The 14,091-nt window shown below is 49.7% G+C and overlaps 1 protein-coding gene across 2 annotated transcripts in view; it reads left to right on the top strand.

Moving 5' to 3' along the window:
* Positions 1 to 14,091, top strand: part of ADGRD1 (adhesion G protein-coupled receptor D1) — a 186,734-nt gene that overhangs the window by 119,489 nt on the left and 53,154 nt on the right. For both annotated transcript variants that reach the window (XM_025403585.1, XM_025403586.1), the window contains 2 exons: positions 1,973 to 2,046; positions 9,835 to 9,958. In XM_025403585.1, the coding sequence (XP_025259370.1) occupies positions 1,973 to 2,046; positions 9,835 to 9,958 (198 nt within the window). The remainder of the gene's footprint in view (positions 1 to 1,972; positions 2,047 to 9,834; positions 9,959 to 14,091) is intronic.

A 14,091-nucleotide genomic window follows, 5' to 3' on the forward strand; every position in this document is an offset into this window, starting at 1 on the left:
CCACACACATGCTTGGCTTGTTGCGGTGGTGGCTGTTTTCTACATTTCCCTTGAAGAGTGATTTAGATTTGAAGTCAGAGTGTCAGGACTTCCAGAGGCCACTGCGGCCTATGCTCCCTCGGGGGCTGTGCTTCCACACCCAGGGCAGAGGGGGGGGCCGGTGCTGGGTGAGGAGGTGATGGGAAGAGGCGCGTGGCCTCCCTCCTGAGGAGTCCTTGCCTTGAGTTGATGTGTATGGGTCTGGTTGCTTTCTTCCCCAGGTCACCAACTTATTTTTTAAATTTCCTTTAAATTGCTCAAGTAACACACAAATACGCCTCCTTGTTAAAAAATTACATATAATGCTATCTGCTGGAGGCTTTGGCTCTGGTGTAGCCTGGGGCCAAGGAAGCCTCATTACACCCCTCTGAGAACCAGGCTATGGCCACCGGGTTTTTGTTCGTCTTTTCTATTATGTGGGGTTGGTGCTGCAGTTTCCCTGCTGATGCCCCTCTGTGGTCCAGGTGGCTGCAGGACACAGGGCCCTCTGTTGTCTGTGCAAGAGTTCACAGCGGGCTGTGGCTTTGGGAAGACAGAGGAGAAGATGTCTTTTCCAGGCAGTTTTAAGAGACCCTGTGATGGATTAAAATTAACCCTAAGATATGGGGCGACGGGGGTGGGGGACAAAGCAAAAAGAGTAAACATTCCATTTTGCCAAAACATTAGTAATAGACAGCGCTAGGATAATTGGGTTGAGGCTAGAGGAGCTGTCAGACAGATGCTGCAATGGGAGCCCTGTGAGCGCTTTGATTCTGCAGTGGGGTCCGAGGTGCCTGTCAGGGGCACCAGAGCTGCTGCTTCCTGGGAAAGGAGGGGCTTTTGGTAGAGGCCAGGATGGCGTTCCTGAGGGGGGCTGCCCTCCTGTTCTGTCCTGCACAAGTCAGTGCCTTCCTGAGAGCTGGTCACCCTGAAATGGGGGAAGGGTCTCATTGGAGCATTGATGGCTCAGGAATGGGTCACAAAACAGAGCAGGCATCGGACAAATAAGAGATGCTTGACTTGACTGACTGGGAATCCATCAGACACCATTTATCCTGGAGCCATGCCGCCTCTGAGCAGCGCTGGGTCCTGGTGGAGTTGCTGGTCTCCTGTGCCTCCAACTATGGCTCCTGAAGGAGTCTGTGCCTTTCATTTAGGGTAGAGCCATAGCTGCAGAGTCCTCTGAGCTGGCACCCAGGAGCAGCCCAGGAGAGAAAGCCCGTCTCCAGAACAAGGTGCTCTCATGGACCTGTTCACTGATTCTTTTGTTCATTCATTGAACAAATATTAGTAAGCACCTGCTGTATGCCAGATGCCCTCTAGGTCCTGGGGTTGCAGCCGTGAATGAGACAGAAGCTCTGTCCTTTCTGTAGCTGACATTGTAGAGGGGAAGGTAGCAAACACACACACAGTGGACAGAGGATATGTAACATGCCACACGGTGATCAGGACAATGAAAACATCAGTGAGTGGAATGGAGCTAGAGCAGGCAGGGGGCTGGTGCTGTTCAGAACAGGTAGGGAAGGGAAGATCTCTCTGAGGAGCTCCTTCATGCAGAGGCCTGGCGTGGAGTGGGGAGGGAGCCTGTGGCTGCCTGGCGGGGAGTGGGGAGGGAGCCTGTGGCTGCCTGGCGGGGAGTGGGGAGGGAGCCTGTGGCTGCCTGGCGGGGAGCATCCTATGGGGAGGCATGTCCTAGGGGGAGGAGTGTCCCAGAGGGAGGACCCGGCACCTGCCAGGGCACTCAGGTGGGTTGGAGAGAGCAGAGCAGAGGGCAGCATGACCTGGGCCGGGTGACGTGGGACCACACCCACAATGGATGGAGATGGACATCGGTGGCTGTGCCTGTCCCTGCCCGAGGTCGCCCAGCCGTGAGAGTCTCGCTGTCATGTCAGTGCTGGGAACCAGGGGCCTCTTCAGCAGCGTCATGCATCGTGTTTGTTTTCTTTCATTTCAGACACGTAAGCAGCACAGTGAGGCCACCAACAGCAGCAACCGAGTCTTCGTGTACTGCGCCTTCCTGGACTTCAGGTACCCTCTGCACAGGGGAGAGTAGGTGGGCACGAGGTGTCCAAGCCCAGGCCCGCCCCATGCCAGCCCAGGGGAGGATCTGGGTCACCCATTTCCGCAGCTGACGTGGTTGCGTCACACGAAAACGCTGGAAACGCTGCAGACATGGGTGGGGCCTGGCAGCAGTGCTGGGTCGAGGCCTCCCCTCCAGACCATGTGAGGAGGGGCCTGCTGTTGCACGATGTGTCTGGACAAAGCCTCTGAATGCCCAGGGTGACTTTCAAGCCAGTGCAGCAGATGCTTGGGGGAGCTGGAGGATGCCGTCCGTTGGGGCAGGCCCTACGGCCCTGGCTGTCCCCCTCAGGGGTCTTGGAGCGGCTGAGGAAGGGGGTTGGGGGAGTGGCTTCTGACTGGCCACTTTGGCATTTTCCTGTTTGAAACCTTGCCGGCTCCACTGGAGCATGCTGACCATCAGGCGTGCCTAAGACTCTGAGGCTTCAGTCTCTGCCACTTGGGCCCCGACTGGGATGTCCTCCCCAGCGTCTCCCATGTCCACCCGTCACACCTGTCTCATGCAGTCTCTTCCTGCCCTCCTAGCCGCCCCCGGCCCCAGCTCGCCTCCACAGCTCACCTGCCCGATGTCCGGGGGGTCTCCCACCATCACTCTGATCACAATTCTCCTCCAGACGTGAGCCCACCGTGAGTGGCTCCACAGTCAGAGCGGTGTTGAAAACTCAGCTCCCCGCAGGGCCAGGGAGTGGAGGAAGGGTCAGGCCTTCCGGATCCTCAGCTGCTGCTCAGCGGTGGTCCCCGGGGCTTGTTCCATGTGGGATGCAGGTCGCAGATCCTGTGTTGTCAGGTCATGAGTTTTCATGGCTGGAGTTTGTTTTCGTTTTTTTTTTTTTAAGACACGGTCTCACTCTGTCACCCAGGCTGGAGTGCAGTGGTGTGATCTTAGCTCACTGTAGTCTCAAACTCCTGGACTCAAGCACTCCTTCGGGCCTCAGCCTCTCAAAGTGCGGGGACTACAGGTGTGAGCCACTGTGACTGGCTGTGGCTGGAATTTTTTTTTTTTTTTTTTCTTTTTTGGAGACGGAGTCTTGCTCTGTTGCCCAGGCTGGAGTGCAGTGGCGCTATCTCGGCTCACTGCAAGCTCTGCCTCCCAGGTTCATGCCATTCTCCTGCCTCAGCCTCTGTAGCTGGGACTACAGACGCCCACCACCACGCCCAGCTAATTTTTTTTTTTGTATTTTTAGTAGAGATGGGGTTGCACCGTGTTAGCCAGGATGGTCTGGATCTCCTGACCTCATGATCCGCCCGCCTTGGCCTCCCAAAGTCCTGGGATTACAGGCGTGAGCCAGCGTGCCCCGCCTGTTGCTGGATTATTATATGAACTTTCCCAATGTTTTAAACACTGCACAGGCGGCTGGAACACATCTGGGACATCCAGTTCACACCCTGCCTAGTGGCCCATCACCCTACATGTTGTCAGCCTCCCCGACACCTGGGCATCTTCCTGTGCCTGGACTCACTTCCCCAGCTCCCTCCTCCTGCTGCTTCAGGGCAGGATCCACACAGGCTGTGCCACCGATGCTGGTACAGCCCCATCAGAGAAAGCTTCTCTGCTCCCTGCACCCAGAGGGCCAGGAGATTACAGGACGCTCGCTGAGCTGGGGGTGCAGCAGTGGGTTGGCATAATCCCCTTTTGTCTCTGTTCTGTGAACAGTGAGGAAAATACAGCCCAAATCCTGTCACCTCCAGCAAACACTGCTTACATTTTTGTCCCCTGGGATGCCTCGCTCTGGCTATGGCCGTCGGCATCATGACTGTTGGCGTCATGCCTCTGCAGTGTGGATGGATTTAATTTACTTCCTTCAGCTTTCATTGAGTTTAATTTGCTCTTCATTTTAAAAGTTCTTAAAGTGTAGGTTTCGGTTATTGCTATAAAGTTTTATTATTTTCTAATATAAACATTTAATGCTGTATTTTTTTCTGTAATTTCAGTGATTTTGCCCTGGTCAGGCTCAGCAGGTTGCAGCTCTTTTTCCTTTATTTGCAAATTGTGAAAATTTGGAAGCACGTGCTCCTAGAAATAGTTATCCCAATTTTGGAGCACTGTTTGGAGAAAAAAATTATGACTAGAAAACGGGATGGGGTTTGGTAAGAACTAAATTGGCATGTTGGTTTTTATTTTTGAAGGAATTTTAAGAACAGAGAAAAGTAAGGAGAATAATATAACAAATGCAGGTACCCATTGCCCCAAATTTATAGTTACTAGCATGTTTATATTTTTGTATTTTTAAGAATGAAACAACTAAAACGTTGCAGATGATGTTAACAAACCCTCCACCTCCTTCTGTTCTTTTTCCTCAATTCCCAGAGGCAGCCACCATCATGAACATAGTATCTGTATCCTTCCTGTCCATTGTGCAATTATTACTTATATAATATTCAGAAAAATTCACACTTGTAGATGATTGTACAGTTCTGTGAGTTTTGACAAATGAACACAGTTGTGCAACCACTGTAATCAGGATGAGAACAATGCATCACCCTCGGAGATGCCCCCGTGTGTGTTTGCAGTCATCCTTTCCTCTCACATCCAGGTCCTGCAAGCACTGATCTGTCTTCTGTTCCTATACGGTTTTGCTTCTGCCAGAGTGTGCATAAATGATATCACGGCATAGGCAGCCTTTTGGAGTCCAGTCTCTTTAATGTTGCGTAATGTGTTGAGCATCAACCACATGTGTATTGTTGCATGTATCAACACCTCATTTTCACATTTCACTGCTGAAGGATATTCCGTTACATGGATGGACCACAGTTTATTTATCTTCTCCCAAGTAGAGGAACATCTGGGTTGTTTTCAGAGTGGGATCATTAGGATTAAAGCTGCAAGTTTTACCAGCTTTGCTTTCCTGGGGTAAACCACACTTGGCCATGGTGTATTATCTTTTTGTATACTGCTAAATCGAATTGGCTACAGTAGTGGAGAATTTTTGTGTCTACGTGCATTTTCGGATATTGATCTGCAGTTTTCTTTTTTTTGGTAATGTCTTTGTTTTTATATCGAGGTAATGATACCTTCATGAAAGTTACATTTTGGAATGCACTTTGGAATAGTTTGTATAGAATTGATATCATTTCTTCCATTTTAGTAGAGTTCACCATGAAGTCATCTGAGCCTTCGTTTTCAATGTTGGCAGGTTTTCAGCTACACATTCAGTTTCTTTTATGGATGCAGAACTATGTAGGTCGTCTACTTCTTTTTAAATAAGTTTTAGCTATTTATGTTTTTTTTAAAATATTCATCAATTTCATCAAAGTTGTTTAATTTATAGGCACAGAGTTTTTGTGGTATTCCCTTATTAGCCTTTTTCTTGCTTGAAGGGTCTGTGGTGATGTTCCCATTTCACATTTTTATGTCTATAATCTGTTTCTTCTTTTTTCTGAGTCACTCTTACTATAGGTTTATTAATTTTATTGATTTTTTTCCAAAGATACAACTTTTGGCTTCATTGATTTTTCTCTCTTGTGTTGCTGTTGTCAATTTCATTGACTTATCCTCTTTGTCTTTAATTTACTTCCTTCAGCTTTCATTGAGTTTAATTTGCTCTTCATTTTAAAAGTTCTTGAAGTGTAGGTTTAGGTTATTGCTATGAAGTTTTATTATTTTCTAATATAAACATTTAATGCTGTATTTTTTCTGTAAGCATTGATTTAGCTGCATCCCACACATTTTGATATGTTGTTTTTATTTTGGTTAAATTTAAAATATTTTCTAATTTTCCTTGTGACTTCCTCTTCAACCTGTGTGTTATTTTGAAGCGTGTAGTTTAGTTCCAAATAGTTGGGAATTTTCCAGAGAGCTTTCTGCTGTTGATTTGTAAACAGTTTTTTTATGATCAGAAAATATTCTTTCTATAATTTTAGTTCTTTTAAATTTGTTAAAAGTTTTTATGAGACCCCGTATATGTTCAGTCTTTGATGAACGTCCCATGTGCGCTTGAAAAAAAGTGTATTCTTGGTAGAGTGTTCTATAAATGTCAATTACACCCAGCTGATTGATGGTTATGATTATGTTTTCTATATTCTTACTACATTTCTGTCAACTTGTTCTGTCAATTAAAGAGAGAAGAGTGTGAATTCTCCAATTTTAGTGGTAGATTTATCTGTCTCCTTCTAGTTTTATGAATTTTTCTTTAATGAATTTTGAAGTTCTATTATTAGGTACATGTATGTTTAGAATTGTTATGTCTTCTTGGAAAATTAGCCCTTTTATCGTTACGTAATGTCCCTCTTTACCCTGGGAAATATGTGTTACTCTGAAGTTGACTTAGTCTAATTTGAGTAAAACTACTCTAGCTTTGTTGATTAGTGTTTGAGTGCTATACCTTTTCCCATAATTTAACTTTTATCTTATTTATATATTTATATTTAAAGTGGGTTTCTTTTAGACTCCATATAGCTGGGTCTCGTCTTTTCTTTAATCCAGTCCTCAAATTTCTGTTTTTAATTGACATGTTTAGACAATTTACATTTCATGTAATCATTGGTGTGGTTGGATTAAAATCTGCCATTTTGCTAGATGTCTTCTAACTTTTCTATCTTTTAAAAATGTTATCTTTTTCTGACTTCATTTGGGTTGCCGAATATCTTTTATGATGCTATTTTATCTCTACTATAAATGATTTCTAATTTATACATCCTTTTAACTTTTTTGGTAGTGGTTACCTAAGCTTACAGTGTGTATATGTCTAATTCACTCATGCCTGCCTTCAAATGCTATGGTATCGTTCCAAATGTATTCTAAGACATTATAATAATAGGTTCACACTTCCTCCTGCCCATTCTGTGTGCTGTTGTTGTAGTACATTTCACCTTTACAGACACCATAAACACAATGCATGGCTAGTATTTTTGTCCCCTGGACATTGAGTTATCTTCTAGAGCAATTATAGCAATTAAGACAATAATAATTGCCTATTTACCTTCACTTATTCCACTTCCAGCTATTCTATTTCTTTGTGTAGATTTTTGTGTAGTATCATATTCCTTTAACTCTTCTTTTAGTTCTTGTCCACTGGCAATAGATTCAGTTACCATCTGAGAAAGTATTCTCTTTTCGACTTGAAAGATTTTCACTGGGCTTAGAATTCTGGGCCGCTTTTTTTCCTAGACTGATTCTTTAAGAAATTATACAAGTAATATATCAATATATTACTTTGTTCAAAAGTAAAACATTATAGAAAAGCAAGTATTCCCTTTGGTCTTTACCTCTTATCCTGATCTCCACCCCTTTCCCCAGTAGTAACTACTGTGGGAGGGTTTTTTGGGTGTTTTTTCAATAATTTATGTATAATTTATATTTATAATCATAGGAAATATATGGTGCTGCTTAATTCAGTGTTTCTTCCGTCATTCCTCCACCTTTTGTTTCTGTGTTTTGCCTGTATGGACATACATGTCTTTTACCGTATTTATGTATGTTACATTTTATTTATGCATGACTGAACATTTTTCTGTTTAGATGCAGACTTCCTGGGTCCCAGGGCCGTATATATCTTTAGTGTTATTTGATACTGCTTCATCTGGCTTCCATAGCAGATTTATTTATGCATAAGCTGCAAGCCTGCCCCTTTGTTTTCGCTGACTCCCTTGGAAGTAGATCTTCCTTGATGCCACTTAAGGCTCTACTCCTCTGGCTAACTAGGTCATCGTCACACCTTTGCAGCTCCATCTGAACAATATGACTTTCGTGTTGTTTAGCTTACCCTTTGTGTAAGCAGAAGGGGCAACTCATACCCATGGCCATGTTCACCTAATCCAGTGCCTGTTAATGTTCAAGCCCCCTTCAAATTGAAGTACGGTCCTCATGCAGCCAATTGACAGACAAAGGTGCAATATATAACACAACAGCTGGTGTTTGCTGACTTCCTCCAAGGTCCTGGGAAAATTAGATCAAAAGGGGTGGGGAGGTAGAGGAGGAGGACATGACCCCATCTTTAAGTCCCATCAATTCTGAAGTTATTAATGGGGTTTTGCTCCTCTCAGTTGGTACGTCTGAGTGGTTCTCACTTTGTCCTCTGCTCTCTGCTAAATGCCTTCTCCCTCCCTTAGGAGAGCAGATAATTAATCATGAAAATCACCACTGAGCTGCTGTCTGAGTCTCCATCCTCAAACTCAGAGCCACCCCTGGGTCATGTCTGAATGACCATCCCAGCCCCTCCCTTGGGCTCCACATCACCCAGGGCTAATGCAGGGTGCCCATTGCCCAAGGCTGCTGGTGTGCGCTCGATCCAGAGACATTGGCTGGAGAGGTGTGAGCTGGGGTCTTCATCAGTCACGCCACCGGACAGCCACAGTTCTCATCTGCCACATCCATGCTGGCACCACAGTTGAAAGTGAATACAAAGCAAATACAAACTAGAGCCTTTTAATTTATGCACCTTCATAAATGCCTTCCCCCAAGCGCCATTGCCTTTGGTTGAAGCAAGGATTTGTCTTTACTGATAACTTGAGGTTCTAACTTCAGGGAAGAACCATTTAAATCTTTTTTTTTTCTTTTGGAATTTGAAAATATAGAAGACAGGGTACAATGGCTCATGCCTGTAATCCTAGTACTTTGGGAGGCTGAGGCAGGAAGGTGGTTTTAACCCAGGAGTCCGAGACCAGCCAGAACAACATAGCAAGACTGTATCTCTACAAAAATACAAAGAACAATGTTAACTGGCACGGTGGCATGCACCTGCAGTCCCAGCTACCTGGGAGGCTGAGGTGGGAGGATCGCGTGAGAGCAGGAGGTCAAGACTGCAGTGAGCTATGATCGCACCGCTGCACTCCAGCCTGGGAAACAGAGTGAGACCCTGTCTCAAGGCAAACAAACCAACAAAAAAGAAAATATAGAGAAATACAGAGAAGAAAATGATAGTCACCAATATTCACAGCAACAGGATTAACCACAGTTAACCGAGAGCACGTTTGCTTCCCATTGTTTTTGTCTAGGTTTACACTTTACAAAGTCATGCAAGTAATATGTCCACACATTATTCACGTAAAAAGTAAAACATTATAAAAAAAGCAAGGGTCTCCTTAGACCTTTCCGTCTCATCCTGATCTCGCCACCCTGTCTCTGATGGTGACACCGTGGGCGGTTTCTGTGCGAGCGTTTTCTCCGCAGTCTGTGTCGGTCATAGCTGTGTCCATGGGAAGTGTGTGGTGCTGCTGACCCCACGGGCCTTGCCTCGTGGTTAGTCACTGTACATTGTGTTCTGGTGTTTTATCCTTATTGATACACATTGGTCAAGGATGTTCTTTTTAACTGATGCGAAGTATTTTATCATATTTCTCTCTCCCACACTGCACTCACCCGTTTTCCCCAATGGGCGTTTAAGTTACCGTCACTCATGATTCAGTGACCAGTCTTGAATGTGGTCCCTGGCGTGTGCCGCTGCCCGTGCTGTAGGTGCAGGGCTCTGGGCTGTGTGCGTTTCATTTTGTACTGGGCCTTGTCCAGGTGCTTTTCAGGGTGATTGTGCTGAAGCAGCTCTCCGTTCCCTATCCCAGAGGGAGGGCCTTGCTTCCTGTGGCCTGACCAGCAGCAGACGCTCTCCAGCTCTCGCTGGCCTGATGGCCAGAATCTCTCCTCCCAACTCCCACCCCATGATCTGGGTGTGCATTCCTGGAGTGGCAGGCGTGGGCACCGCTGTGAGTTCACAGGGCCGTGTGGTGTAGGGGGTGCTGCTTTCAGTCCCTGGCCTGCCACGAGTGCGGTGCTACCTCCTCTGATCCTTTCTCCTGTGTCCTCAGCTCCGGAGAAGGGATCTGGTCGAACCAAGGCTGTGCACTCACGGGAGGAAACCTCACCTACTCCGTCTGCCGCTGCACTCACCTCACCAACTTTGCCATCCTCATGCAGGTGGTCCCGCTGGAGGTAAGAGCCAGGCCTCAGGGGTCCCGGGACCTGGAGGATGTGCCATGGGGCTGCAGGTGGGGGCGGGACGCATGCTTTGCCCGCCAGTGCCCATGGGCCCTGGGCACATTACTCCATGGGGCCTGCGTTTACAAACGGAATCCATTCTCTTGGCTTTTGTAGTCCAGGGCCCTGCATGTATTGGGTGCCAGCAAACATCCGAGGAGCCCATGGTTGTGTAAGCCGAGTCCAGTGTGGTGTGCTTCCCACAGCAACGCCCAGACTGCACCTGGGGGGATCCAAGGAGGGAACTCCTCGTCCCTCCATCCGTCCCTCTGGGAGATTCTCACTGGGCGCCTGCTGTGAGCTGGGTGCTGGGGGCTCTGCTGTAAACAAGAAGAACAACACAGTCCTGCTCTTGAGGAGTTTGGTTCTAGTGGGAAAGACAGATAATAAACAAACTAGCAGATAAATTAGTCACTTTGAATAAGTGTAGGAAGCAAGTGGAAGAGAACAGCCCAGTAGAAGGTGACAGCAGGGAATGGGGCTGTCTTCACGGAGTGGTGAGGTGTCTCCGGGATGTGGCATCTGAATGACCAGAGGAAGCTGATGTCTTGGAGGCCTGGGGGGAGAATGTTCTAGGCCAGGAAACAGCAAGTGCACAGGGCAGGGGGCAGGAAGGGGCGTGGTGTGGCCGTAGGTGGAGCACCCTGAGCTCCGAGGCCCTGGGGAGGCAGGAGGCCGGGAGGAGCAGGCTCGGCTCCAGCATCCAGGCCTCAGGGAGGAGCGTGAATTTCATTCTAAATGCGCAGGAAGCCTTTGGAGAGCCGCTCGGGAGCAGCTTGGTCTGAGCCACCCTGGGTTTGGGGTGGGGCAAGCAGACTCGTGTAGGTGGAAACCAGGAGTGGAAGGAGGTGTTGCTGCTGACACTGCACACCCACACTCTCCTCTGTGGACTGGGCTCGCAGAAGGGCTGGTGTGGACAGTGTAGATGTAGCTGCTCCGAGCCAGGCTGGGTTTGGCAGATGTGTTGGGAACCGGTGATACGTTGGATGCTGGGCTGTAATCTGTTGCTGGCGTTGGGCATTTTGGGGGCTGAGAGAGGGCCAGGCTGGAGGGTAAGTCAGGCAGGGAAGCAGTGACGCCTCCAGCGTCTCCCGGACAGATTTGTCACGAGACTCATCTTCCGTGTGGGGCCCTGGTCTTTTAGAGCCTCATGTGCTCATCGTGGCCAGTCACTTCCGGGGGCTCATTCCCAGTCTAGGGCTCTTAGGGTGGCTTTGGGAAGAGTTGGGATGTCTCTGATCACAGCAGCTCCCTGGGAGGGGGCGCCACGCTCAGGTGTTTCCCAGCAGGCACTTTGTCTCCAGGGCGTGAACAGCCATCCCTGCCTGGGTCACTGCCTGCCTCTGTGGTCACGTTTATCAAGGCCGTGGACAGGCGGAATCTACCTGAATCCACCAGCGTCTGCAGTGTCTGCACTGGACCGGGGGCGATGCTGCCCCGCGTGTCCTGCGTAGTTTCGTGTGGGTTTTTCGGGGGTTGAATGGGTTGGGCTCCCACCGTCCTGTTGACCAGGAGACAGAACTCTTCAAGGTATGACAGAGGCAGAATCCGGGTTCCGCCTTCTCCCGTCCTGGGAGACTTTTCCTTCTCCAGAAAGAGGGCCTAGGAATGCGGCCCCCCAGGTGGTTGCTGTGGGAAGGCCACGAGCTCACTGTGACACAGTCACAGGTCCAGCGCTCAGCCCAGGCACCCTCACTCCCCAACAGAAACCACCAGCAAACCTGAGCCACAGGATTCTGTGTGCGGAGGCCGGGTGGACCGCAGTCACTCTTAGGTCAATGGGAACAGGGCCCTGGTGCTTGGAAGTGACTTGTAATGCTGCCGGGGCAGATGGAGATAACCTCATCTTTAAATTCCGTGGAAACGAAATGGCAGATGCCCCTGAGCCGCAGCCCCTCACAGGGCGAAAGACGCACGTGACACTTGTGGCCGACATGATCCCAGCCTCACTGGGCCACGGGCTGCTGCTCACATGAGCGCGTATGAGCCCCGCTCTGCAGAAGACACAGGAGGGAAACAGCTATTCCTGTTTCCAAAGAGAAGGCCCTTTCTTTTCACAAAATGCACGATGGGCTTGATGTCACACCGTGAATCACTTTTGGAGACTCCAGAGAGATGTCCAAGCCATATTTTATTTTTATTAAATTAAATAAATTAATTTTTAGAGACAGGGTCTCGCCCTGTTGCCCAGGCTGGAGTGCAGTGGTCTGATCATGGCTCACTACAGCCTAGAACTCCTGGGCTCAGGCTATCCTCCCACCTCAGCCACCCAAGTAGCTGGGGCTATAGGCACATGCCACAGCGCCTGGCTAAGTTTTAATTTTTTTGTAGAGCTGGGCTCTCACCATGTTCCTCAGGCTGGTCTTGAACTCCTGGCTTCAAGCAGTGCTCCCACCTTAGCCCACAATGCGCTGGGATTACAGGTGTGAGTCACTGCACCAGCTTTTTTGTGTGCATGTATTAATTTTCTGTAGAGGTGGGGCCTCACTTTGTTACCCAGGCTCTGAGACATATCTGAAGTGGATAGGAGGGGGCACCACACACCCTTGGGCCCCTCGTGCACAGATGCACACCCAGCATCCTAGACCTACGTGTTTTGGAGCCTGGACCCAGGAGCCCTTGGTGCTGTGCGAGATGAAGCGTCAGGTGACGGGACCGGCAGTCTCCTCAGTAGCTTCCACGCCGTCAGGGTCCCCCAAGAAGGGTCGGCCATGTAGAAGGCAGAACTGCCAAGCCCTTGCATGCCAGGGCTTTCTGGCTCAGGGCCGTGGGGTTTTAGAGGTTCCAAAGGGGTGGCTCTGTAGTGAGGCTGGTGGGACCCAAGCCCACCCGTTGCCCTCACCCTTCAGTGGTAAATGTTGTGCAGGCGGGTGTGACCCGCCAGACAATCCTGAGGGGTGCTCCTTAAGGAGTGGTACCCCGAGAGCAGCTGCCCAGCCAGCGACTGCCCCTTCCCAGTCCCCACGCCCCCATGCCTTCCCAGCGGCCCCTCTTCTCCTGGCTTGCAGACCCCAGGGCCTCCACGCGGAGGCGGGCCGCTCGCAGCTGGGGAGAGCCATGACCTGGATCATTGGTGGTAATTTAAAGAAAATTAAACAGAATGAATGAAACTACACTAGAGAGAGGTGAATGTAGAAACAGTTCCTGGGTTTAAATTTCTTGCATGGACCAGGCCTCAGTCTGAGGAGCAGCATCCTCTGTGGATGGCCGTGATGCTGTCTCTCTCCTGCCATGGGCTCCGTTTCTCCTCCCGCCTCCTGCCAGGGCCCAGCCCACAGGGCTCCCTTCAGGCTTCCCTCCTGGTGTCGTAGGGAGCAGCTGAGGGGAAAAGGCGCAGAGCTGCCCCCACAGAGAGCACCTGTCCATTCCTAGAGATGGGCGGTCTGCACGGTGCTGTGGCTAAGGCTGCCCGTCTCACCAGTGGAGAAACTGAGCCCCAGAGCGAGGGGGCGCTTGCTGGCGGTCCCCCATTGTTCAACAGTGCATTATTAAATTACCAGTAGAGCCTGGGCTGTTGAGGTAGCACCCGGGCCATGGGGACCTGGCGGTGAGGATGCTGTGGTGCTCACAGAGACACCACAAGTCAGTGCACACCACGTCCTGCCCCATACGGGCCACGCGGGAGATCATGTAGGATGACTTGGGGATAATTAGGCACTAAAACACGGTGCTGGTGATGCCGGTGCTGTTTTAAAGACGGAGGCCCAGGAGGGCCTGCCTGAGAAGGTGGCAGTGGATTCTACATCTCAGGGTGGAAAAGATGGAGCCTCCTGGCCCAGGCAGAGGACAGGGCGCAGGCAGAGGGCAAGGAGGGAGCAGCCAGGGTGGTCCTCGGGGAGACGCCAGGGCTGAGGCAGGGGCTCCAGGCCCAGGGGTCGTGAGGGGCAGGAGGCAGGGAGCAGGAGAGGTGGTGGAGGCTGCTGTAGAGACCCAAGAACCGGCACCCTGCTGGTGTGGCGGGGGTGGAGGGGCAGGAGTGGCACTGCAGATGACTGAAAACGCTGGTGATCTCTTTCTCCCATGAAATCTCCTGACTGTTAGAGGTGTCATCAGTTATTACTTCTGAACCATATGTGAGAGGTCATCTG

The sequence above is a fragment of the Theropithecus gelada genome, chromosome 11 (genome assembly GCF_003255815.1).
Source record: "Theropithecus gelada isolate Dixy chromosome 11, Tgel_1.0, whole genome shotgun sequence".
NCBI lineage: Eukaryota > Metazoa > Chordata > Mammalia > Primates > Cercopithecidae > Theropithecus > Theropithecus gelada.